Here is a 27,166-nt window from a genome sequence, read left to right as displayed (position 1 = left end):
GGCACCAGAGGGACTAAATCTCCCCAAAGCGCACTGTAGATCGGAGGGACGAGAGCGCCTTTTTAACCCTTTTGCAAGGTAGCGCGGCGCGGTCGTCAAAGGCTTGAGCTGCCCGGCCACTGCTTTGAGGTTCCTGTCGAAGCATGCCCCGGCGTGCGGGTGGCTCTGCCGTGAATTTCGGTATTTAGGAGGCGGCTTGTGGCAGTTATATTCTGCGCAACTCTTTTATGACATGATTACTGATGTGATTATGTTGTATTATCTGGTAGCCTTCACGAAAAACTACCCTGCCCTGTGGTTGCTTGAAGTTTAAGGTTCTCATTACGATCTGTATGTCCTTGTAAGTCCTTGACGTCTCCTTCTGCATGAATTATAATATTATTGGTGTTTTTCCAAACATTCTGGCATGATCGAGGTCATGAGGCATTGTATACGCTGGGAGGCTACTCTATCTCCAGTTGAAGAGGGAACGGAGGCAAACACCAGTGAAGAAGCGCAGCAAACAGCTAGCGATAGGAAGGAAAGTCGAGGAATTCAGGACCTCTCTGCAGAACAAGAATTACGCTGTAAACAAGGACGATGACCTTAGTGCGCCTACCTTTGGATATGACCGGGTGTATCAAAGGACGCCAACTCTGGTCGCGCTGCCATTACTGAGAGTAACCGCTATGAATACTCAGATGTGTCTTCGGGGGAAGGCATACATTGGCACCGGTTATTAGGCGACGCGAGGAAATAACTTGTGCGCATTTTGGTCCGCAAGTTGACACTCCTTATGAGAGGTTCCGGCGGAGGTAGCTACTAAAAAATAAACATTAGAATTGATTTCCACAAGCAATTTCGCAAGAAAGGCTGGTTCGTCAACCCGCGCTTGGGGCACACAGCTGAGGTCTTTGAACAGGAATCGCTGTTGGATGAAAACCTCTCGAATTTTTAAGGCGGGAGCCTTTAATGCCTCATCGTTTCAAAAAGAAGTTGTCGACAGAAATGTCACGCTTTTCATTTGGTCAAAACGGTCGCGACGTCACAGTGCGCGAATTTCAAACGGGGCCAATTGTACTTTGGCTAGTAACCATCCGACCAATTAAAGTGCTCGTATAGTTATACCCCAAGAAAGGGGGAATGAGTTTAGTTAATTGCTTAATCACCCAATTAGTCTAGTTAACCCTTCTAGTCAGGCCAGATAAATAAATAAAACCGAGTAGGAAATTGGTCGAGTTCTGGAATCGAACCCCGATCTTCGGAGTGCGAGACAAGCATGCTAACCACTCGGCCATGCCAGCTTTTTTTTCTTTATTGCCTGCCTTTGGCTCATGACATTGCACAACAAAAATACACATAATGTTATATACATACGACACTGTCGTGGTCAGCCAGCACGAGACTGGCTTCGTCAGCTTAAAATTCCCGCAACATACACAACGGCTCTAGTCTTGAGAGCCACTCGGGAGGCTCCGCAGCTGCTAGCCAAACTTCCCGACTGGAACACTTTCCGCCAGGCCCTCCCAGTAACTTCTCTCATGGAACAGGACTACTCCACTTGGGCACACGGACTCATGCAAACACTCCGTTCACAAGAAAAGCATATCCAGCTTACGGAGCGTGCACCTGACGTGGATAACCACCTAAGGCACCTCTGGGAAGCTCGCCGCAGCCTCACTAAGCGATGGCGGCGGCAGAAACACAGCCGTAAACTCCGCGCTCGCATCTCTGACCTCACCCAGCAAGCTGCCGAGTATGCTGCCCAACTCGCAGACACTAACTGGGTAGATCGATGCAACAGCGCAGCAAGGCAGATGTCCAGCCGCAACACTTGGCGGCTCTTCAGGAGTCTCATAGACCCCACACAAACACGCTCGGAGACCCAGAAACACATCAATCGCGCGATACACAACTTTCAAGGAAACACGAAGCAGCTAGCGAACACCTTGCGCTCACAATACCTCAATCAGGATCAAGACCCGCGCGGGCAGGATTATTCGTATGCAGGCTGCGATAATACCTCAATCAGGATCAAGACCCGCGCGGGCAGGATTATTCGTATGCAGGCTGCGATAATCCGGAACTGGATCAACTTTTCCAGCTTCACGACCTTCGCGCGGCTCTTGCCAAAATGCGCAGGGGGACGGCGCCCGGGAGGGATAAGGTAACAGTCAAGTTATTGGCGAACCTTCCTGATCGGGCATACGAAACCCTACTCGAATATATTAACGCCATTTGGACCGGGGACACTTCGTTGCCCCCGGATTGGAAGACATCATTGGTAACCTTTATCCCAAAGGCGGGGAAACCGGTAAACACAGACAACCTCCGGCCCATCTCCCTCACTTCATGCGTAGGAAAACTGATGGAAACGATGGTCCGTGACCGCCTCTCAGAATATCTCGAGAGCAAGAGCTCCTTTTCCGACACCATGTTCGGTTTCCGACCCAGTAAGTCCGCACAAGACATCCTCTTACAGCTTCATCACGAGGTTCTCGAACCCATAGAACACCCACACAACGACAAAATAGTCCTAGCACTCGATCTCAAGGGTGCGTTTGACAATGTGAAACACGGCGTCATACTAAAGCACCTTAGCGAGACCAACTGTGGTCCTCGTACATTCAATTACATCAAAGATTTCTTAACAGACCGCTTGGCCTATGTACGTATACAAGAGGCCGAGTACGGCCCATTTGAGATGGGAACGCGGGGCACACCACAAGGCGCTGTGCTGTCCCCGCTTCTCTTTAACATTGCTATGATGTATCTCCCGGCACAGCTGGCGGCTGTCGGCGGTGTTCAGCATGCGCTGTACGCCGATGACATCACCATCTGGGCCACTACGGGAAACATAGGAGAGATGGAGGAATGCCTGCAAGCAGCGGCGAGCATAGTTGACCACTATGCCACGTACTGCGGCCTCAAGTGCTCCCCGTCCAAGTCTGAATTTGTGCACATTCGATCTTCTCCGAAATGCAAAATCTCCGTTCAGCTTTCTCTCGCAAGCGGCCCCATCCGTGAAGCGAAGGAGCTACGAATACTCAATCTCTTCATTAATCAACATCGTAAGGCAGACACAACTCTTGCCAAACTCCGCAAAGTCGGCGACCAGGTGGGCCGAATGGTTCGCCGCGTTTCCAACAAGCGAGGAGGGTTGCGAAGTAAGGATGCGATGCGGCTCGCACATGCCTTCGTAACTAGTCGAGTTTGTACTCGACTCCTTACCTCCGCTTACGGAAACATGACGAAGATCACTTGGAGGTTGTACTCCGCAAAATTTTCAAGAGAGCCCTCGACCTCCCGATATCCACTTCCAACGCGCGACTCCTCGCGTTGGGGGTGGTGAACACCTATCGAGAACTCCGCGAGGCGCATCTCGTTAACCAATACACGCGTCTCGCCCGGACCGCGTCTGGTCGCCGCCTCTTGGACCGGTTACATATCAGACATGATCACCATACCATGGAACGGGTTCGAGTGCCAGAACTGTGGAGAAGCGCCCTCTACGTTCGACCCCTTCTGACTAAGATGAACAAGGAGGACCATAATGGCCGGCGCCAGGCGCGGGCGAATGCCCTGCACCGCCACTATGGCTCAAAAAAACACGTCTTTTACGTCGACATTGCAGGACCCTACCGCTCCAGGGGGGAATGGTACACGGCTGCAGTCATACACGAGGGAAAACAGGTGGACGGCCTCTCGTTCAGAGCACCCAATTCAACGCATGCGGAGGAGGTGGCGATCGCCCTCGCAGCCTCCCATCCCGACTCTAAATTCATTCTAACAGACTCTCGCGGAGCCTGTCGTAACTTTGAGTTCGGTTGGATCACTCCACTCGCTGAAGAAATCTTACACCGCAGTACTCGCGACGGCGATCCAACTCATCGCTCAATCATATGGGTCCCCGGCCACCAAGGCATGCCAGGTAACGAAGCCGCCCATGAGGCAGCCCGCGCACTCACTCACCGGGCACCAAGCGTCCCTTGGGAGGAGCTTAACCCAGATCACAGCCCTCTCCTTTCTTTTAAAGAAATTACTGAGCACTATCGTACCGAACACCGGCGATACCCAGTTCCTATGAATGGACTGGGTAAAGCTGGCGAACGAATTCTCCTCAGGCTCTTTACAAACACCCTGCTGTGCCCGGCGGTTCTCAAGCACTTTAATATTTCTTTTGACGGCCGCTGCTCATTCTGTGGGGAGGTGGCCGACACCTTCCACGTGGTTTGGGCATGCAGAAAAAATCCTTCTCTCCCCCCAATCACCCCTTCCCCTACCCGAGAGGACTGGGAGGCGGCCCTGCTCAGCTGCCAGGAACTATCGGCCCAACAGGCCCTGGTTCGGCGGACTTGTGTAGCGGTCTCGACCAACGGGATCCCGGAATGAGGGACTCCGCCTAGTATTGTAAGGTGGAGACCCATTAGGGGCCTCTCCCCGAGCACCTCTCTGTAAATTACTAAATAAATGCTCTTCACCACCACCAGCTGCTTTTCGGATTGCAAGAAACCAGTCCATGCTTTCCCGAAAATAAATTCGGGCCGGTCGTGCGTCTTTGTCACAATGGTAGCCTGCCATTCTGGAGCGCCATATACAGTGGAGGCCCAAGAGCATGCTAACTACTCGGCCATGCCAGCTCGATAGTTTGGAATGAACAAAGGCGCTTCTAGTGAATACGGTGTCTTCGTTCACTCCTATCTTCCTCCCTTTCCGTTACGGCGAGGTTTAGGTGTCCACCCAGACCTGCGAGACAGATACATTTCCTTTCCTCAAAAACCATTTGTGACGGAACAGCGCAAAACACCGGGACAAGAGACAAGCGCTGACTTACAACTGGTTTTTATTTCGAAGAAACACTGCTTCTTATACCTTCTTCTCCCCTTCAAAAAAACAACAAATGCGTCACAACCATATCGTTCAAGTGTCCAAAAAAAAACATAAGATAAATAATCACAGAGATTTATAATCACATTTTTAACATTTCAAATTCTTTCTTAGTCAAAGCAGTTGTAAGTCAGCGCTTGTCTCTTGTCCCGGTGTTTTGCGCTGTTCCGTCACAAATGAATAACCAACATGCCCAAGCTGCTGTCCTGGCTCAAAAAAGTTCAGGGGGCACTTTGGCACACTAAACTGCTTCAAGGCGGAAGCCTTTCCTGGAGCACTGTTAGGCATTGACTGAGAGACTGTTTGTTATTGACTAGTGTTTTATTTGGCTGTATACTTTAACTGCGCATTAAAACTACACACTCTCAGAGGCGCGTTTCACTTCTCCCCTAGTGCGTCTCTTTATCTGCTTCTTCGACTTCGGCTGTATCCACGACTTCCTCAAAGTTTAGGTCGGGGGAGATTTCCGCAGATGGCTCATGCCCGGTGAATTCTTTATGTTTGATCGGGTCTACGTCTACTACCGCCTTGTGGTCACTGAAGTGGAGTGATATGTAGTCTAGATCTTTGACGCTGGGGTGGGTTCTGAAGACCAAATCCAAGCAGCTTCCGTACTTGGTGGTAGCTTTGTCCCGTGGAGTAGACAAGTGCAGACCCAGAGATTTCTGCATTCCATCTAGGATGTCTTGATGCGTTCTGGCATCCTGGTTGAAGTCTCCTACCACTATCATTGGGACAAACTTGAACCAGCTTGGTAGCACTCGTCCCATGAATTCATGGCCAGCCCGTTGGGATATGTGAGGTGAGAAGTAGACGCACACCACGTTAAGTCCACTTTCGAGCTTGACACCGCACACTTCTCCCACATCAAAGTGCAAGTCGTCAAACTGTAGCGGTGTTAGGTTGACGTCTGGGTGCGCGTAAATGGCAACTCCCGCTGCTTGGTTGGAAGCACGACTTGCTCCTGTAACGTAGTGAAAGCCTTTGATCTCAACTGGTGCCACCAAGGGATTCATCCATGTTTCAGTTAGACAGAGAACCTTGCACCGAGCCAAGACATGGTCATGTGCGACGTCTTGACCGTGTAGCGACAGTGAACGTACATTCACACAAGCTAGTGGAAGCTGTGATGCTTCTATGATCGCATTGCACCGCTGGGTGATTGTAGTCAAGCGATGCTCGTTTAGACGCCTGAACTCGTCCATGAGGCTACGGTTTGGGTTGCTAGTCAAGCCGTGGCGGAACTTGGCCGTGCTGGTCGGCAAATTTGTTTTTGAGGAAAAGAAATGAATCTGTCTCGCATATCTCGGTGACACCTGAACCTCACCGGAAGAAGGGAGGGGCATGAGAGTGAACGAAGACACCGTATTCAGTACACGTGGCTTTGAAAATGGTTTTTTGAGAAAAGGAAATGTATCTGTCTCGCATATATCGGTGGACACCTGAAATTCATCCGAAGAAGGGAGGGACATGAGAGTGAACGAAGACACCGTATTCAGTACACGCGCCTTTGAAAATTGTTTTTTGAGGAAAGGAAATGAATCTGTCTCGCATATCTCGGTGGACACCTGAACCTCACCGGAAGAAGGGAGGGTCATTAGAGTGAACGAAGACACCGTATTCAGTACACGCGCCTTTGAAAATGGTTTTTTGAGGAAAGGAAATGTATCTGTCTCTCATATCTCGGTGTACGCCTAAACCTCGCCGTAACGGGAAGGGAGGAAGATGGGAGTGAACGAAGACACCGTAGTCACTAGACGCGCCTTTGTTCATTCCAAATCATCGAGCTGGCATGGCGAAGTGGTAGCGTGCTCGTCTCGCACTCCGGAGACCCGGGTTCGATTCTCAAGCTCGGAAAATTTCCTATTCTGTTTTATTTGTTTATCTGGTCTGACTAGAAAGGATAATTGGTTAAGTAAGTCCCACTAACTTGGAGCATCACTATACGATCCCTTTAATGGTTGCATGGTTAGTAGCCAAAGTGCAATTGGCCCCCTTTGAAATTCACGCACTGTGACGTCACGACCATTTCGACCAACTGAAAAGCTTGACATTTTCTGTCGACAACTTCTGCTTACAACGATGAGGCATTAAAGGTTTCCGCCTTAAAACCAATTTACCGACGAGCAAGGCGTAGAGCCGAACGGGCGATGGCGTGCTATGGACTCCCTGGCAGCGTTGCAAGACGCTGTCGCGTTTCACTCTTAGAGGCCAAGCCTAGCATCTTAACAACGTATCAATGACAAAAGCGGTAACATCGCTCTTAAGGCTTTCGGCTCACCACACTTTAGGTCAACAAAGTGCCCCCTGAATTTTTTGCACGCTTCCTGGTAAGAACAACAGAAAACTTCGCGTATAACCACACAGAAGTGCATAAGTCACCAGCCTCAGGCGAGGTAAGAAGAGCGCTGACAAAAACACGCCAATGTGAAACAAACATGCCATGCACCTTCCTTGCTTTCCCTGACTTCTGTTGAACAATCGAGTGAGCTCAAAAATTTTTGCAGTTGTGCTTTCGGCATCACTTTTGATGGCAGAAATTCGAATACAAGTTAGAAAAAAAGAATGGGCGCAATAGCTCGCTGCTTGGTTTCAACAACCGTGCTGTCCTGGTTCAGAGAAGTAGCGGAAAGGCATATGAATAGCTGAACAATGTTCACGAAGTTTTTGGAATTTGTGTTGGGATGCAAACCAAAACTCTAATATTTTTCTCATTTTAGCCTACCCTGTGTACTGTGATGAGACAGCGTAATCATAGAGGCACTCTCTAATCGCTAAACTTGCGAAAAACCACTATCATTGCGTATATTTCTCGAACTCAGTATTGCTATCAGTGCCCTGGTTATGAAATTTGTACTTTGGAGCTGATTTTTCAAATTATTTAAATGCCTTTTTCTAAGATATGAAGGGTGCATATTGAAATATTTTTATAATCTGCATATTTATGCATAACCTTAGTGATGGTACGAATTCGGGTATTGTAGAGCAACGTCTTCAAAACCGCGCACTTTTGTCTCTTCTACTGGAATCACCCAGTCAAAACGGCTGCATATTTTGAGTTATTTTCGCTTACAATGTAGAACTGGTGGCAAAATAAGTCGGGCCACGCGACAGGCGTTCATAATCAGATAAGGAAGGGAAGGGAAAACTACTTTCACTAAGGCTTTTTCCTGCGGTTTGGGGGCACCTTCAGAGACGTCTTGGTTCTACCCCCCGGAGCATTCTCTGTCGAAGTCGTCCGCCTCTAATCAATAGTCGGTTGCCCTCAGTCCAGGGCTCCGCTGGCCACTGCCGCCCGATGAGCTCGCTGTAATCGGATAAAACTGCATCGCCAAGTCGTCTGACGTTTCACTTCTTGGGTCGAGACAGCAAAGTGCGCGTGCGCGTCCTTTCGCACTCTCAACCTTACCTTTTTTTTTCGCTTGCATTAGAGTAGCTGCTTATCTGCAGCGTTTGGCGGTAGAGGTCGCTTTCTTTATTTACTACGTCACGCTCGCACTACAGTGGACGCATGGCAAGGGTTTAGCGAACTGCGAGCATCACGCTGTGAATAAAGAAAGCGGCGCCTAACACCGACAGGGGGGAGCGATCGCCGGCCGCGTCTGGAGCGGACGCTCCTCATTTCGGCTCCGGCAATTTTCGTCCGGATCACTGAAAAATTCCCTACGACCGCGAATATTTTGCTTGTACTCGACGGATAACATTGTCCGGCACCCGAAGACATCGCTCTCGACCGGGGGGGGGCCAATTTTTGGGCCTTTTAGGCCCATTTATGTCTTCATCCCGTGGGAGCCCTAGCTAGGCCTAAAGCCAAGCAGCCGGTCTCCAGCGTTCTCCGCGGACGCCATGGCGGCCTCCGCTCGCCGCGGGTACGATCCCGAGATGATGGCATGGACAGAAGTCGTCGCAGAAGCCCCGTCTTCTCCTGAAACCTCCACTCCGACGCAGGAGATCGTGGATGAAGGCCTCTTCTCGTTGGTGGCACTTCGCAAACGCCAGCAGCGCCTGAACACCTCGGCAGTGAACGGACCCTCCGTGAGTGCCCCTGCTTCTGTGCATCCAAATACTTCAAGTTCCTACCATCAGCTCTCGCAAACAGCGGGATCGACGAAATGGCGGCCTACCGCTATGCCTCGACTCCGCAAAGAAGACTTCACGATCGTCATCAAGCCCAGAATGACGGTCTCCCTGAAGACGGTTCTGCAGAACGGTGAGCTTGGTGCTTTGCTCTCCGCCTATGTTAATGCCTCCTCGGTAGACACTTAGTATCTGGCCCATCTGGGACCAGAATGTCGTTCTCGCCACCACTCAAGACGTCAATGCGGCGAACGCGCTCGCTCGTGAATTTACTCTGAAAGCTTCCAAAGGCTCTATCCCGATGGTCGGTCCCGCCAAAGTCAACGCTGAAGTCTGCAGGGGGATCATTACCGTCCATGAGCAGGAAACTTCTACAACCCTGAAATCGAAAGTCCAGTGGCGCGGAGGAGAGATAGCCTTCATCCGCAAGCTGGGGAAGTCGACGATTGTCCTGCTCACCTTCGTGGGGCATAAAGTGCCACGTTACGTGCACTATAACAGTGTGGTGACCATGGTACGCGAATACAAACGGACTATTCCCGCGTGTTTCCGATGCGGCACCATCGGCTACAGTGTGGACTTATGCCCGGATCCTCAACGCAATCGCTGCGGACACTGCGGCCAAACGGTCGCAGTCCTCGAAGACGGTAACTTGGAGACCCACGAGTGCACTCCTTCCTGCATCGTCTGCGGTGGCGGCCACCTTACGGGCTCGCAAGACTGCAAAGCAAAATTCCGGCGGCTGCAACGACCGGGAAACCCAACCGGTCAACGAAAGCAACGTCAGTGTGCAGTACCCCCGGGAACTGACACCACTCCAAAAGTTCCCCCACCTGGCAACAAGCTGGTGCAAAGCACATCCGGACCAGCGCCACCGGCGGGCGCGTTGCCCGGGCGTGCCTCGAAGTCTCCTCCATCAACAAGCCAAAAGTCGTCACGTGATCCAGGCGCACCCGTATTCCAGAACGGGGATTTTCCGCCTCTCGAGTGCCGTCCGCTTGGCACACCAAAGAAGACATCACAGCCAAAGGTAGGCAGCCGAGACGGGCCTCCTCCACCCCTCCGCACTCCCCTACTTTCTTCCCCACCAACCCTTCCTCCTCCTCCCCCCCTTAACTCTGAGGTTACGGACCTCCGCCGTGAGCTCGAGACTCTCCGGGCTCAAAATGCTCAACTCCAGGCCAAAATTCATGCGCTAGAAACGGTTCGGTCCTCCCCGCCTATTTCCCAGGTAGCTCCGGAACCGATGCAACAAGGGCCGGTGGACCCAACACCATCTAGCTCTGACGCGCGTTTCACCGCCCTCGAGAACGCCCTTGCCGCATTAGCGACTCAGATGTCAAATTTCGGCCAAATTCAAGAAAACCTGTTCAAGTCAGTCACGGCCACGGTTACGGCCACCATGACGGCCAATATTAAGACGTGGCTGGAGTCAAACCCCAGGCTTCTACGCCGACTGGGGCCCCTCAAAGACGCAAACCGCCCATCAATATTCAACCGCCCCATCGATCTAGCCGAACTCTCGGAAGAGCCGGAACCGATCCAGCCGCAGGTGACGGAACCTGTGCCGGCTCTCCAAGGCAGTCTCCCTTCAAATCAACATGGCTGCGTCCCCTCCCAACCAACACCCTAAAGGGCGCCGCCCCCCGCAAAGACACCAAGCTTTTTCCCTTGTGCAATGGAATTGTCGGGGTTTCAAAAACAGGACCAAACGCGCCCACTTAAGGGCGTACATTGACAACCTCGAACACCCCGCCGCAGTCCTTGCGTTGCAAGAAACCGGGGATGCGTTTAAGCTCACGGGCTATAACACTTCTCAACGAGACCCGTTCACCTGTATCCTAGTCCATAAGGGTTACACAGCGCAGGAGGTTGATCTCGACCTAAATCTGGAATATTCGTACGTGATGGTCTCTGTCCTCCCCCTGCGGCGAACATATAGCCCAGCACTCATACTTAATATCTACTGCCCCCCTAAACTCAAAAACATCACTTTTTCTAACATCTTTAGCGCAGCGCTAAGGATCGCGCGTCGCGACCCCCTCATGATAGTGGGCGATTTGATAGTGGGCCCTGTCTCATGTGGGGTTATTGCAAGGAAGAGACGCGTGGTCGTAAGTTGGCGGAACTTATATCTACGCTGGGCATCACTCTTCTAACCGACCCGGTCCACCCAACACGTGTGGGGGACTAGGCGAAGCGTATGTAGTGTATACGTATACAAGAGACCGAGTACGGCCCGTTTGAGATGGGAACGCGGGGCACACCACAAGGCGCTGTGTTGTCCCCGCTTCTCTTTAACATTGCTATGATGTATCTCTCGGCACAGCTGGTGGCTGTCGGCGGTGTTCAGCATGCGCTGTACGCCGATGATATCACCATCTGGGCCACTACGGGAAACATAGGAGAGATGGAGGAATGCCTGCAAGCAGCGGCGAGCATAGTTGACCACTATGCCACGTACTGCGGCCTCCAGTGCTCCGCGTCCAAATCTGAATTTGTGCATATTCGATCTTCTCCGAAATGCAAAATCTCCGTTCAGCTTTCTCTCGCAAGCGGCCCTGTCCGGTTGCTGCACCCTCGAGGCCCAAAGGGCCTTAACGGAGCGCGCCCGGGCTGCGGCAAACGCCAATGGTGTGCCTGACTAGGCATCCCACCTAGTGGTTGTAAGGGCGTGACCCTTCAGGTCACGACCCCCAACACCTCTCTCTATGATTAATAAATGTTTTCACCACCACCTCGCAAGCGGGCCCATCCGTGAAGCGAAGGAGCTACGAATACTCAGTCTCTTCATTAATCAACATCGTAAGGCAGACACAACTCTTGCCATACTCTGCAAAGTCGGCGACCAAGTGGGCCGAATGGTTCGCCGCGTTTCCAACAAGCGAGGAGGGTTACGAAGTATGGATGCGATGCGGCTCGTGCATGCCTTCGTAACTAGTCGAGTACTGTACTCGACTCCTTACCTCCGCTTACGGAAACATGACGAAGATCACTTGGATGGTAAAACAGCGCGGAAAAAACACGAGGACGGAATAAATGATAATAAATAAATTGGTTTTTGAGGAAAGGAAATGGCGCAGTATCTGTCTCACATATCTCGGCGGACAGCTGAACCGCGCCGACAGGGAAGGGAGGAAGGTAGGAGTGAAAGAAGAAAGAGAGAAAGAGGTGCCGTAGTGGAGGTCTCCGGAATAATTTCGACCACCTGGGGATCTTTAACGTGCACTGACATCGCACAGCACACGGGCGCCTTTTGCGTTTCGCCTCCATCGAAACGCGGCCGCCGCGGTCGGGTTCGAACCCGGGTACTCCGGCTCGGTAGACGAGCGCCTTACCACTGAGCCACGGCGGCGGGTACACGAGGACGGAACAAACACGACAACACGAGCGCTGACTTTCAACTGACGATTTAATTACGCACATGTGTAGAGAGGGGAACGAGAGAGGGGAACGTGGCAGAGGAACGCCCAGGGGGGAACGTGGCAGCTGGTTGTTTCCAGCTACTTATAGAAGGCGCTTGCTTCCCTTGCTTTTGAAGACCCTTTCCGAACGCGAAACTCTGAGGTCGTTTTGGAGTATAAACACAGAACAATAATAAACAGAACAATAATCCTGGTGACTGTCATGTGTTCAGTGTTGACGTCGAGGATCTATATTATTCGATTCCTCATGAGTGTTTGCTGCGCTTTGTAAGAGAATGTATAAGTGAGGAAAATGATGAAGTGCGCTTCCGCAATGTTTGCGGTGTATCTGTTGATGCTTTTCTTGAAGTGCTGTGTATGTACCTCCGGTCTACCATTGTTGAATGGAATGAAGGTGTGTTTATACAGCGTTCCGGGATATGCATTGGTTCTCGCGTGGCTCCGCTGCTAAGTGACTTGTTCCTTAGTAGAATTGACAAAGCAATTGCAGGAGAGTTACCGGACGGCGTACTGAAAGTACACAGATACGTGGACGATTACCTCGGTTTTGTAAAAAACGAAGAATGCACGCAGGATGTCGTGAACACATTTGAAAGAAATGGTCATGGACTTGCTTTCACCATGGAGAACGTTATACAAGGTAGGATTCAGTTCTTGGATGTGGAGCTGAGCCTTGAGCCCGGACACGTTTGCTGGTTGTATTCGCCTCGATCCGTAAAGCCCTTACTCAGTTTTCAGTCCGGGCATTCCAAGCTGGTAAAGGAAGGCATCGCCTTGTCTTGTGTTCGTGCCGCTCTGACCAAGTCGTGTGTCCATCGTATTGAGGAAGGAGTGCAAGGCCAAATTTCCAGGCTTAAGCACGCTGGCTTTCCTGAGGCAACTATTGGAAGGTTATGCGAAAGGTTGGTGGCCAAAATCAAACCGGACCATAAGCATGTTCCTCGGGCGAATGAAGTCTCAAAGCGCCGGAAGATAGCTGTCATCCCATACGTCCACGCATTTTTACACCGTGTGAAGAAAGTGAGGCGAAAATTTCAAATTGATGTGGTATTTTCGTCTCGCAGAAAATTAAGCAACATTTGCCGAGCTGTGCAGCGGAAGCGAGAGGCCCTACTAGGAAGGAGGATCGGTGGTGGTTGTACCACAGCACACGTAGAGAGGAGGGTTGAGTGCATCGAGGGTGTTGTTTATACGATTCCCCTTTCTTGCGGTGGGTGGTATGTTGGCCAGACTGGGAGATGTCTAAACGAACGCCTGAGGGAGCACCATAATTCTTTGGACAAGGCAGCCGGTTCGAATTTGGCGCTTGACTGGAGGCAACCTGAGCACACGTGCGCCCCATTGCTTCATCAGACATCCGTCATCTTCAAACATAAGGATCAGATAGTAAGGGAAATAGTAGAGGCATATCACATTGACAAAGGGGGTACAGCATGCATTAGTAAGCACTCATTATCACTGGCTAACCGCGAAATCACCTTTTTGGAGCATGCATTTGTAGATATGTAGATTTAATATTTTCAGTGATGATGCAGTGTTTTTTGTTCTGTTTAGTGTTTGGGGGGAATGCTATATATGTACACATGTGCGTAATTAAATCGTCAGTTGAAAGTCAGCGCTCGTGTTGTCGTGTTTGTTCCGTCCTCGTGTTTTTCCGCGCTGTTTTACCATGGATAGTAATAACCAACTTGCCCACCTTTCTGTACTTCTAAATGACTTGGAGACAGTACTCCGCAAAATTTTCAAGAGAGTCCTCGACCTCCCGATATCCACTTCCAACGCGCGACTCCTCGCGTTGGGGGTGGTGAACACCTATCGAGAACTCCGCGAGGCGCATCTCGTTAACCAATACACGCGTCTCGTCCAGACTGTGTCCGGTCGCCGCCTCTTGGACCGGTTACATATCAGACATGGTCACCATACCATGAAACGGGTTCGAGCGCCAGAACTGTGGAGAAGCGCCCTCTACGTTCGACCCCTTCCGACTAAGATGAACATGGAGGACCATAATGGCCGGCGCCAGGCGCGGGCGAATGCCCTGCACCGCCACTATGGCTCAAAGAAACACGTCTTCTACGTCGACACTGCAGGCCCCTACCGCTCCAGGGGGGAATGGTACACGGCTGCAGTCATACACGAGGGAAAACAGGTGGACGGCCTCTCGTTCAGAGCGCCCAACTCAACGCATGCGGAGGAGGTGGTGATCGTCCTCACAGCCTCCCATCCCGACTCTAAATTCATCCTCACAGACTCTCGCGGAGTCTGTCGTAACTTTGAGTTCGGTTGGATCACTCCACTCCCTCACCAAATTTTACACCGCAGTACTCGCGACGGCGATCCAACTCATCGCTCAGCCATATGGGTCCCCGGCCACCAAGGCATGCCAGGTAACGAAGCCGCCCATGAGGCAGCCCGCGCACTCACTCACCGGGCACTAGGCGTCCCTTGGGAGGAGCTTAACCCAGATCACAGCCCTCTCCTTTCTTTTAAAGAAATTACTGAGCACTATCGTGCCGAACACCGGCGATACCCAGTTCCTATGAAAGGACTGGGTAAAGCTGGCGAACGAATTCTCCTCAGGCTCTTTACAAACACCCTGCTGTGCCCGGCGGTTCTCAAGCACTTTAATCCATCTTTTGACGGCGGCTGCTCATTCTGTGGGGAGGTGGCCGACACCTTCCATATGGTTTGGGCATGCAGAAAAAATTCTTCTCTCCCCCCAATCACCCCTTCCCCTACCCGAGAGGACTGGGAGGCGGCCCTGCTCAGCTGCCAGGAACTATCGGCCCAACAGGCCCTGGTTCGATGGACTTGTGTAGCGGTCTCGACCAACGGGATCCCGGAATGAGGGACTCCGCCTAGTATTGTAAGGGGTGAGACCCATTAGGGGCCTCTCCCCGAGCACCTCTCTGTAAATTACTAAATAAATGCTTTTCACCACCACCACCACCACACCGACAAGTGGATGTAATCGGATAGTCCGCTGCAGGAGAGAAAAAAAAGACAAGGTTGCGAGCAAGAAAGGACGTGAACACTCACTGCAATGTCTCGACCCCAGAACTGCAGCGTCAGATGGCGCGGCGATGCAGTTTTACTTTATTTTGTCGGCCCTCGTGCCCCTACTTATTCTGCCGCCGGTTGTACTTCGAAAGATCGCACATGGAGATCTCTAAATGAAATGTTCGTTAATTACTACACCGGCGGTGACAAGGCTAGTTCAGTGAGGCAGCCCCCTCTCTCGTTCATTTATTGCACCTTTGTCCAGTACTGGTATAAAATCGTAGGCACTGTTTTGTTATCCACCAGTTTTTGATTGGCATTGACACGAGGATTTTCTCGCTGTACCTCCAGGATGCAAGTCAGAGGCTGTACTTTCGTTAAACAGTAGTAGGTGCGCTTAATATGCACACGCCGCCTACAAAAAGCCATCCTTAGCAGCAGAAGACTCAACGACAAGTGGGCGCATGATTTTACGAATCTTGTGGGAACAGGCTGGCCGCAGTTGTCGCAGTAGAGAAATAATTGAACCCCGAGTCGTTCCTTTTCCAGTAGACAGAATTCGGCTGATGGTGATGATGGCAATGACCTAAAGGAATGCGCATGTAAAATAATGCAAGCATCAACAGTATCACCTTTGGCGAAAGGCATATAATTTTCTGCGAGTCACATTTTGTCCTACTTTGATCTATGTTTTTTCGTTACTTTTGCCCTGGGCATCTTCGTTTTTTTTTTCTTTCTGGCACAGGCGGCAGTTTACGGGGTTATCGTGGCCGCAGCTGGCACAGGACCGGGTTAATTGGAGAAGACTTTTCCCTGCAGTGAGCGTTGTTGGGCTCATGATAATGATAATGGTGTCTTCTATTCCACAACATTTTGTTTTTACGGTGTTTCGAGCTCCTTCTTCTTGCACTTTCATGATTATCTTTTTACTCTGATTGTAGTGTCTTCAATATTGTGTCAAATATAATTAGGACGAGTAAAGTTCACAGGTTCTTCTTTCCTTGCACCAGAGGTGCCCCGCCAGAGACGGTTTGTTTAACTCGAAGACTGAAGCGTTCCTTCGCACCAGGGGTACGGACCCGTCAGAGACGGTCTTGTGATGAGTTGAGATGGATGGGTAAGGCGAATACTTGAAGTTTATGTACAGATATTTTTTACATTGCATACAATTTCAGGCACTAGAGACAAAATTAAACAGCAAAGAGATACACAACAACAAAAAGGTGGAACTGGCTAACACTAGGGGAGGCCCCTACTCGGCGTAGCCGAAGATGCATAGCATCTCACCTTAGCCCAGAACCCCGCTTCCGGCTCCGGGGCCCGGTTTTAAAGAGCTAAAGGCCCGGCCCACATTTCTTAGCTTCCAATCATGTTACACTGCTCACATGATTGGTTTACCGAGAGCATGGCCAGCCCTCCAGCTTCCGTGGGGCAAAACGTCCTTTCCATTGCAAAATAAAAGTAAAAACAAATACAAATACACAATCGTGCCAGCATGTGCGCGAATCGGTAACGCGGGGCGGGGGGACGCCCGTAGTTCCCGCCGCGTTCGCGAGCGGCCGCGTTCCAAGAAACGAGACGGTTCGCTTTGAGCGCCCCCAGCCGCGTTCCGATGACCCGGCGTACACTACCGATCCCTTACAGGACGATAACAATAGAACTATTTTAACGATGCCCCACCATATATTTCAAAACCGGCTACTCAAATCCAGGATCTCGTTGTTTACTCTCTTCGGATAAGGAAAGATAAAAGTTTCGCGAAGTTCACAGATTTAAAATACAGGGAAACACATTTAAGGTCTTTAAACGAAGCCAAACTTGTTATAAAAACATGGTGGCATGAGGAAGATAGAAGAGCAGAATCTAAAAAAAAGGATATTCGAGAGAAAGTGGAAAATAAAATGAAAGAGACCCGTATTATTCGAGCAGTTTGGTTTCACCTGTGCCACGTGTTATCCACAACACATGATGTTCAGCACTTTTGAACCGGGGAACAATGACGTCCACATATAAGATCGCAGCCTGTGAGTTGATCGTCGACGACACTGTGCTGCGCAAGAATAGAAAAAAAAAATACACCCAAAGCTCTTGGAAAAGAAAAGCACGTAGAAAGTATCGTCCCATGCAAAGCACTAACGAAGCTGCAAGTGGTCTGTTCGAAAATTGGTTTGGTTTGGTTTATGGGGTTTAACGTCCCAAAGCGACTAAGGCTATGAGAGACGCCGTAGTGAAGGGCTCCGTAAATTTCGACCACCTGGGGTTCTTTAACGTGCACTGACATCGCACAGTACACGGGCCTCAAGAATTTCTCCTCCAAAGAAATTCTAGCCGCCGCGGCCGGGATCGAACCCGCGTCTTTTGGGTCAGCAGCCGAGCACCATAGCCACTGAGCCACCGCGGCGGCGTCTGTTCGAAAATATTTTTCCTCTGGCAGCATGAATATAGGTGGTCAGTTTTAATCAAATGTGTAAACGCCTCAAACCTACCGAAGCGAGGGATTAAATAAGGAGAGAAATTGCTTGGGATTTAAATTAACGAACAATGTTGATGCTATCAACGACTGAATCTCTCGATTAGCGCACCAAATTTAAATAACGTCAAGTTTTCTCTCCCATTGCATGGCGCCCGCTTTTCTGGACCTTAAAATATCCCTTCCAACCACATGGGTTTCGCACTACTATTGCGATCTACAGCCGCCTTCTCTATATGGAGTATATTTTCTCGTTATATCACTTAATAAATTTCATAAACGTGTGCATCACAAAAATACGAATCATTTGACGCCATCCGGAAACCCCTACTACAAACGGTTCGGCGGCCGTTGCTTTCGGAAGGCCCTCAGAATGCACGGTTTGCTGCAGAAAAGGTCGTGGTTGCGAAGTCTACACATATTTTTGGCTTCATTTCAATTAGTAATTTCATCCTCAGGAACATGCCAAGTCACTTCCCAACTTTATTTCACAAATGTGCATACAGCCTTCACAATGAGCCACAGGCCAAAAGCTAAAGAAAATAGCTTGAAAATGCCTGTGGCTCATCTAAGAGTCATTACAAAATAATAAATAAAATAAACACATACATACAACGGTGGCAGGTCGCATCCGAGCACACTATAGAAAGATATTATATTTACGGTTGAACCGATTGCTACACAGAGAAGTAGTTTTGAAACTGGAAACAACATTAAAACTGAACAAATGCATTTGAAAGTTATACACTACTGGGTTGATGACACTTGACACTTGGAAAATTCTACGTCAAAAGGGGGGCTCAAAAGTTTTATGGAAATTTTGGTTCAAGAGAGGTCCCACTTGGACGGCCGTTATAATGGCACATATATAACGCATAGAAAGTTTAGTCATGTACAGGTATCAATTGAGGCGCTGCGCTGCCACTGTTCCCGCATGATATAAATTGGTTTATTAGGGTTTAATGTCCCATAGTGACTCAGGCTATAAGGGATGCCGTAGTGAAGGGCTATGGAAATTTAGGACACCCGGGGTTCTTTAACGTGCACTGACATCGGTAGTACACGGCAATCTGGAATTTCGCCTCCATCCAAAATCGGGCGGCGCGGCGGTGATCAAACCTGCATCTTTTGTGTACGAGGTCTGTTAGAAAAGTATCCGACCTTTGGCCGTTGAAAAAAAACTTGCATAACTGGAGCGTTGCAAACCTAGTAATCTTTGTGAATGAGCACCTTACTCCAGAAAACAAAAGGCTCTTGGCAGAAGCGGTCAAAAGGAAAAAGGAAAAAGGGTGGAAGTTCGTATGGACAGATCAAGGCCAAGTCAAGGCGCGAAAGACAACAGACAGCCCCATTGTTCGTGTGACTTGCGATGATGATCTGGCTAGTATCAACTAGATAATCTCAATGGGCATCACGGCGACTTATCCGACTGTTGACGTTATCAATCAGAGAACAGCATCGCAAGATGTGCTGTTGGGTGCGCATTTCAATGCCAGAAGCCTGAGGAAAAATGTAGATTCTATATTCAACTTCACAAACTTATTCGATTCTCATTTTGCCTTTTTGGGCATATCTGAAAGTTGGTTAAGCCCTGAGGAATTGCAACTTTTTAACAAAACCGGTTACAACCTAGAAGCACAATGTCGCAAAAACAAACTTAATTCAAATTTTCCGCATGGTGGTGTTGCGTTGTATATCGATGAAAATATAAGCTATAAACGGCTGAATGATGTTGACTTCTTAACAGAAAATTGTGAAAGTGTTTGGGTATGCATAGAAAAATCACATTTACAGATGGCTAAGAATCTTATTATTGGTGTGGTCTACCGATCGCCTTCAGCACTATACCAATAGTTTTGTTCTGATTTTGACCGCATACTTTGTTCTTTTCTAAATGATAATGCTGCTGTAATCATTATGGGTGATTTTAATATTGATGTATCAAATAACAATTGTCCGTCATGTTATGAATATGTTTCTTGTTATACTAGTTACGGGTATACGTGTCTTGTTGACTTACCCACGAGAGTAACAGAACACAGTGCTACAATTATTGACCATTTGTTAACTAATGTCCCTGTTTGTAGTTCTTTCGTTATAGAGGCAGACATTACTGATCATTATCCCGTGCTGTTTACAATGTCAAACTATTTGAAAATTTCTAATAAGCATTATAATCGGAGATTTTTTAATCACTCGCGGTTTGTAAATAATGTATGTGCTATTGACTGGTCGTCTGTATATTCATCTAGCTGCGCCAATGACAGCTATAACCAGTTTGTTGAACTTTACACAGAAGCAATGACGTCTGCGACCACCTCTTACTCTGTTACTGCTAAGCACAAAACCCCACGAAATCCTTGGGTATCGAACTCGGTCTTACTTTGCATTAAAAAGAAATACAATATGTATAGGAAACTAAAAAAACAACCCTTTAATGCATCATTAAGACGTCGGTATTCTGAGTACTCAAGAATTTTAAACAATGTGCTCTTTGCTGCAAAAAAAGCTTACTTCAGTGATCAGGTACGTTTTAATGGAAAGGATTCAAAGAAAAACTGGAGCATCGTGAACAAATACCTTGGCAGAGAAAGAAAGCAACAACTTCCTGATAAAGTAGCATATAATGGCACAACGCATACGTCACCAGAGGATATCTGTGCAGCTTTTAGCGATTACTTTTCATCAATAGAAAATGTAAATCCCACGGAACCCCGTGCCACATGCCTCGTTCGACCAACTCGCTCATTTTATCTTTTTCCCACAGATCATGATGAGGTAAAGTCAGCAATAACCGGCATGCGTAATGCTTCTTGTGGCATTGATAACATTTCAGCCCAAAGTGCTAAACTAGTGATAGAAATAATATCTCCAGTGCTAGCCCATATTGTCAATTTAATTTTCTCGACAGGAGTTTTTCCGGCAAAAATGAAAGTAGCGAAAGTTCTTCCATTATACAAGTCAAAAGAAAAAGATAACATCCAGAATTACAGGCCAATATCAATATTACCGTTTTTCAGCAAGGTCGCTGAAAAACTGTTAGCAGCAAGACTTAACAGCTACCTAGAAAAACATAGTATTCTGTCACCCTACCAATTTGGGTTCAGAAAAGGATATTCCACAACAACTGCCGTTTCGACCTTTGTTGACATAGTTAGGAAGTTTATTGATTCAGGTTCCCTAGCAGCAGGCATATTTATCGATTTCGCCAAAGCCTTTGATTCTCTAAATCACAGTATTCTTAAAGAAAAGTTAATTGGTTACGGCGTCAACGGCACACCCCTAACACTCATTGAAAGTTACCTAACGGACCGTCATCAGGTTGTTTTCTTCGGAAATTCACAGTCGAGTGCAAAGGTGATTAATGTCGGGGTTCCCCAAGGCTCCGTGTTGGGACCTTTATTTTTTTTACTTTATATCAATGACTTGCCTTCCCAATTAACTTATGCCCAAACTGTATTATATGCTGATGACACGACTTTAGTATTAGCAGATCGCGATGAAAGTGCCCTGATTAGAAAAGTAAATAAAGAATTACAAAATGTACATAAATGGTGCATGGCGAATGCAATCAACCTTAATCCTAATAAAACCGTCTTTATCCTTTTTCACTCTGGCAGAAGAATTGTTTCTCAGCATACAGAAGTAATTTACAATAACCGGCCTATTCACCATGCTAACAACACAAAATTTTTGGGTATTGTGATAGATAATTATCTCAAGTTTGATTTACACGTCCGTTCAGTGATTAAAAAAGCCTCATACGGCCTGCATGCACTTTCCAAATGCCGAAATTTTTTCCCCGTTGATGTACTTGTTAACCTTTATTACGCCTTTGTCCATTCACATATTAATTACTGTATATCTGTTTGGGGATGCACATATTCATCTCACATCGCCCCCTTATATGTTTTTCAAAAAAGAGCTCTTCGAATTGTCGCGCAAAACATTCAGCATACTCATCTAGATGAATTATTTGCCGTTCTTGGTATCCTAAGTGTATACGACCTAGTAACTTACAATACCGCTTCCTTAATTTATCAGATATCTCACAACACACTCAATTTAACTACAGTACGTCTTCATCGCTCACTACGCACCAACACGTCTACTACAAGACATCGGCTCTTGCTTCCTACCATACACACAAATTATGGCCGGCAAACGTTGCAATTTACGGGTCCTCATTTGTGGAACAGTCTTGATTATAACATTCAAATTTCACCTACACTTCATGCCTTTCAAAAACAATTAAAACATTTTCTACTAAGCTCAACCTAGTGTACATTCTTTAGTGCTTTTTTTGTATTTTTTTTCTAATTATAATATGTTTATTTCATGTTTTCACTAGTATTCAGTGCCTGCTGCTGTAACATGCTTATTGCTATATAGTTGCCTTATTTGTTATTTGTTGCTGTCGTCTACATCATGTGTAACAGCTTATAGTGGTCGGGACCCTTAAACAAATTTTGTTGGGTCCCTGAAGTTCTGTGTTTGTATTTCTTTTTTTATGCTAAATAAATACTTTCTATTTCTATTCTATTAAAGTAGTCTACTTGGGACTCCACACACTTCTCCCAGCGGTGCTGCCATTGTGGGAAGTATTCCGAAAAGGCCCTTTTCGGAATGGAGTTTAGCTCAGCTGTCGTTGCAGCCATAATGTTCTTCCTTGTCTGAAATCGCGCTCCTTTCAATGGCCTTTTGATTTTGGGAACCAGCCAGAAATAGCAGGGGCCATATCAGGACAGTAAGGAGTCTGTTGAACTACAGGAGTCTGGTTTTTCACCAAAAAATCTGATTCGAGTGCGAGGAATGTGCAGGAGCATTGGCGCGATGGGTGCGCCAATTTCCTGTTGACCTCAGCTCCGGGTTCTTGCGCCGCACAGCATCACGTAGGCAACGGAGGACATCCCTGTAGTACTCTTTGGTCATTGTTTGACCCTGTAGAGTGCGTACTCGTGGTCGGCCATACAGAGGGTGTCAAAGAAAGCAGTCAGCATCACTGACGTGGAATGCTTCCACTCTGACGACTGGGATCTGGTTTCCGGGTCGTACCTGTACACCCAAGACTCGTCACTAGTGATTATGATGTTGATGAAGTCGGGGTCACTCTTTACGGAATCCAGCACGTCCTGTTAGACTTCAACACGAAGCTGCTTTTGCTCCACAGTGAGCAGCTTCGGCACGAATTTCGCCGCAACTCTCTCCGTGGCCAAATCTTCGGTGATAATGGAATGTGCGGAGAAATTGCTCATGTCCACCTCTTCCTCAATTTCTTGGATAGTCACGCGACAGTCGCGCATCACCATAGCGTTCAGTTCGGCAATGACCCGGTCATTTTGGCATGTTGATGGCCGATTGGAGCGTGTCTCGTTCTCCACCGATGTGCGGCCATCTTTAAAACAATTGTAACACTGCTTAAACTGTGTGCTGCTCATAGCATCTTCACCGAAGCCGTCTGAATATTTCGAATTGTTTCCACTCGGCTGTCGCCAAGTTTATGGCAAAATTTGTTGCAGTAGCGCTGCTCCTTTCACTCCGCCCATTTCCTTGCAATAAAAAACCGACGAGAGCACTGCACACTGCCTCACTCAAACGCTGCTTCCCAGCGACTGACGCTATCGGCAGGCGGGAAAAAATTCATGCATGTGCATGAAGGTTCAAGGTCACCTTATGCAAGCGCGCTTGTCTCATATCCATCAGGTGTTCGCAAAAAAAAAAATAAAGTCGGATACTTTTCTAACAGACCTCGTAAACAGCCGAACGCTCTAATTACTGATGCACCGTGGCGGGTGTGTGATATGCTATAGTCTCGTTACGTGGTTACTGTTTTAGTGAATTAGACCTTCATTACAGACAGACGTATCCTTGACAAACGGAAGTAGTATGGGCTGACGCTCTTAAAACAACAGATTCTAGGGCGCCTTATAGCTGGCGGTGCTGATCTATCAACTGCGCATTGCAAACACTAATTCCACAAAACGAACGGCGCTGTACTGACTTGTGCATGTCGTCGGACCGACCATTGGTGATGGTGTTCCATCGCGGTCGCTGCTAGTTACTGCGCAGTAAAGACGCCGACACGGACTAGACTGACACAGAGAGGGGAGAGCTTTAATCATTATCATTGACATCAGCCACCGTTTATGCCTGAGGCGATCACTCTTTGCGCGTCCACGGACTGACATCCAGCTGGTCATTAACCTTGATTTTCAAGCGTCTCTAAAATCTGGAACATGATGCAGGCTTTACGGCGGAGTGCAGTAGCGTTCGGCGTATCGCCAACGGATATTTCTTGCTGGAGGCCGTGAACGTAACAAGGAAGCCCAACGCGTTGCGACAGAAAAACAAGAAAAGCATGCAAACAACTTGCCAAATACGCATGCACCCTGACCGAGAATTCATGTAGAGTGGTCGATCACACTTAGAGGTAACACGGCTCCGCGTGTCCCTCTACAAATGCTATAACAGGGCCAGAGTCTCCGTTCTTCCTAAATAGTAGTAACTACGAGTTGTTGGGAGCACATTCGAGTCCACAGCTATTAGCGCATTGTTTCACGGTATCCGAAGCAGATTGCAGTCTTTCCTGCATGCTCCCAGTTGACCTTCCGGAGGTCCAAATCCTAATGTCGCCAGCATAGAGCGCGTGCTGTCCAGAATACTGAGTAGTCCTAGTAGCAGAATGTTGAAGAGCAAAGGGGACAGCACTGCCCCCTGCTGTGTGCCCCTACTTCCAGGTCACGTGAACTCCGACTTTACTTCTCCGACATTGAGCCTAGCTCTACGGTTCGAGAGAAATTATTTGATACAATTATACGTCCTAACACTGCAATTGCAGTCCCGTAGTTTTTTTGTATAATATTATGTTTCACATTATCAAATACACCTTTGAAGTTTAATGCTAGAATTGCCCTGGACTGATGGCCTCTAGGTTTGTCGATGATTTCTTCTTTTAGCTGCAAAAGTACATCTTGAGTCGAAAGGTTCGGTCTTAAACCGAACATCGTGTTTGGAAGAGGTCGCTTTTATCTAATTATATGTAAATTTTATACATCACTTTTTTCCATCAACTCGCCGGAGCGCGACGTTAACAATATTGTCCTCAAATTCGCAGTCCTGATCATCTTGCCGCTTTTCTGAACAAAGAGACCTCCTGCCCACTTTTCTTCCTCAGGAATTTTTGGTTCCAACCAGCATTTGTTATAAAGAATTCTGTATTAGCCTCCGACGACTTGTCGTCCAAGTTAGCTAGCATTTTGGTGGTAACCCGATCTCTGCCAGGGCACGTATCTCTCCTCATGCACAGGAGGTAAAATGATATTAAATAAATATCCACGATTGGGAGTCGAATCCGCGGCTGCGCAACCAGATGAGCTTCGCAGTACCCTCCACGCGAGAGCACTTGGCTGTCGCCGCAGTCGAACACGCCTTGTGTTAAACTAGAACACACCCTGGAACTTTACATTCTGCATTGCCGTCGTAATCAACTTTCCACTTCACCGCGAACAGATCAGATCAGCTTAATCTCGATCAGAGCGTAACCTGAGTTTAATATTGATATAACTTATCACAAGGGCATCCTGGAAACAACTGAACGTTTATTCACGACGCAGTACAGATATATATCGCCGACAGTGACGTCATGCACTCAAAAGGCAGACAATGCTTCCGCGACTGATAACGCGACCACGCGCTATATCATTTCCCTCCTTCCCACAACCAAAAAAGTTTCGAGAAGTCCTCATGCTTGAAACGATCTGGGGGTTTTCGTGCACGAGAGCTTCGCCGAAGTGGTTGTTTTTCCGCTGTTGTGACTGGTGGAAGTGCCGACTCGGCAGGTCTTGGAGACTTGAAACTGAGGTCTGCCGCAGGAACCGCCGATTCTATGTCAGGCGTTGCACCCGTCGCGTCTTGTACTGGCTCTGTGTTTAGCGGTGCAGTCACAAGCTCTTCCGGGACAGTCGCGGTTAACGGCACTTCCGCGGGGACGTCAGTGCATGGCGATGGTCGTTGCTCCCGCAGCACTGGGCGCGCAGGGCTCGAGATGGGATCTGCATGCCGAGGACGCAAGTGGTCGGCGTGCACAAAGCGAAGCTGGTTCCACACTTTCACCGTGTAGGTCACCGCACTCACCACTTGACACACGATGCCTTCTTCCCACGATACACGCTCACCACACACTGATTTCACGAACACAGGGTCTTGTTTTTATGGAGTTTGTCAATAGTTTTCGAAGTGGATCTTGAGGACATCAGGCACGCTTCGACCCACTTGGAAAATGCATCCACTAAGACAAGAAACACATGAGAGCCTTTGGAGGCAAAATCTACATGCACGCGGCCCCAACACTTTGCCGGATACTTCCACGGCTGCAGTGGTACAGGCTGAGCGGCAGGTTGAACCGCCTGGCAGATTTTACACCTTGCTACGTGCTGCTCGATGGCCAGTTCAATGCCAGGCCACCAAACGAAACTCCTAGCCAGCATCTTCATGCGACTGGCGCCTGGATGCTCCTCATGCAGCAAGTTCATCACGTGATCCCTCATTTCTTCCGTAATCACCACTCTAGCACCCCAGGTTACACAACCCTGTTCCAGTGAAAGTTCATCGCGATGCCTGTAATAGGCTCCAAGTTGTTCTGCGTACTGCCTAGGCCAACCGTTCAGGGTGAACTTTGTTACACGAGACAAAGCCCAGTTTCGCCTAGTCGCTTTAGCAATGTCAGCGGCCGTTATCGGCAGGCATTGGAACACTGCGAGGCACTCCCTTGGAACTCCCTCAGCTTTGACTGAGAGTGGTAATCTGGAAAGGGCGTCGGCCACTTGTACATATTTCCCCCGGCGGTACCGAGGCGGTACTGGTATGCCGCCAGTATCATAGCCCATCGCTGCATTCGCGCTGCGGCTAACGTAGGCGTTGGCTTCTCCTGCCCTAAAATGCCTAGTAGTGGTTGATGGTCTGTGTAGATCGTGAAAATCCCACCGTGCAGGTAGCGATGAAATCTCTTAAGCCCAAAGATCAAAGCTAATTGGATTCATATTTGCTAGCGCTTAGTGAACACACGGGACAAGAACACAAATACACATTTGTATTTGTGTTCTTGTCCCGTGTGTTCACTAAGCACTAGCAAATATGAATCCAAACGCTTTCTAACTAGCCCAAGTTTCCGCCTTAATAAATCAAAGCTAATGCTTTCCGCTCGCACTGCGCGTACTTGTGCTCGGCTGCTGTGAGCGTTCTGGACGCGAATGCTATCGGCCTTTCATCGCCGGCAGCCGTTTCATGGAAGACAACCGCCTCCAAGCCATACGCTGACACGTCACAAAGC

General features: G+C 48.5%; 1 protein-coding gene across 1 annotated transcript in view; it reads right to left on the bottom strand.

The window, feature by feature from the left end:
• The window catches only part of LOC149325449 (sodium-coupled monocarboxylate transporter 1-like), a 162,635-nt gene that overhangs the window by 69,050 nt on the left and 66,419 nt on the right, over positions 1–27,166 (bottom strand). Inside the window, exon 10 of the mRNA XM_089564290.1 lies at positions 17,309–17,418. Coding sequence (XP_089420416.1) covers positions 17,309–17,418 — 110 coding nt within the window. The remainder of the gene's footprint in view (positions 1–17,308; positions 17,419–27,166) is intronic.

Source organism: Amblyomma mixtum, chromosome 10 (genome assembly GCF_055824585.1).
Source record: "Amblyomma mixtum isolate Tamu chromosome 10, ASM5582458v1, whole genome shotgun sequence".
Classification (NCBI taxonomy): domain Eukaryota; kingdom Metazoa; phylum Arthropoda; class Arachnida; order Ixodida; family Ixodidae; genus Amblyomma; species Amblyomma mixtum.
The sequence above is the reverse complement of the archived record's forward strand: the minus strand, read 5'-3'. Positions and strand labels throughout refer to the sequence as shown.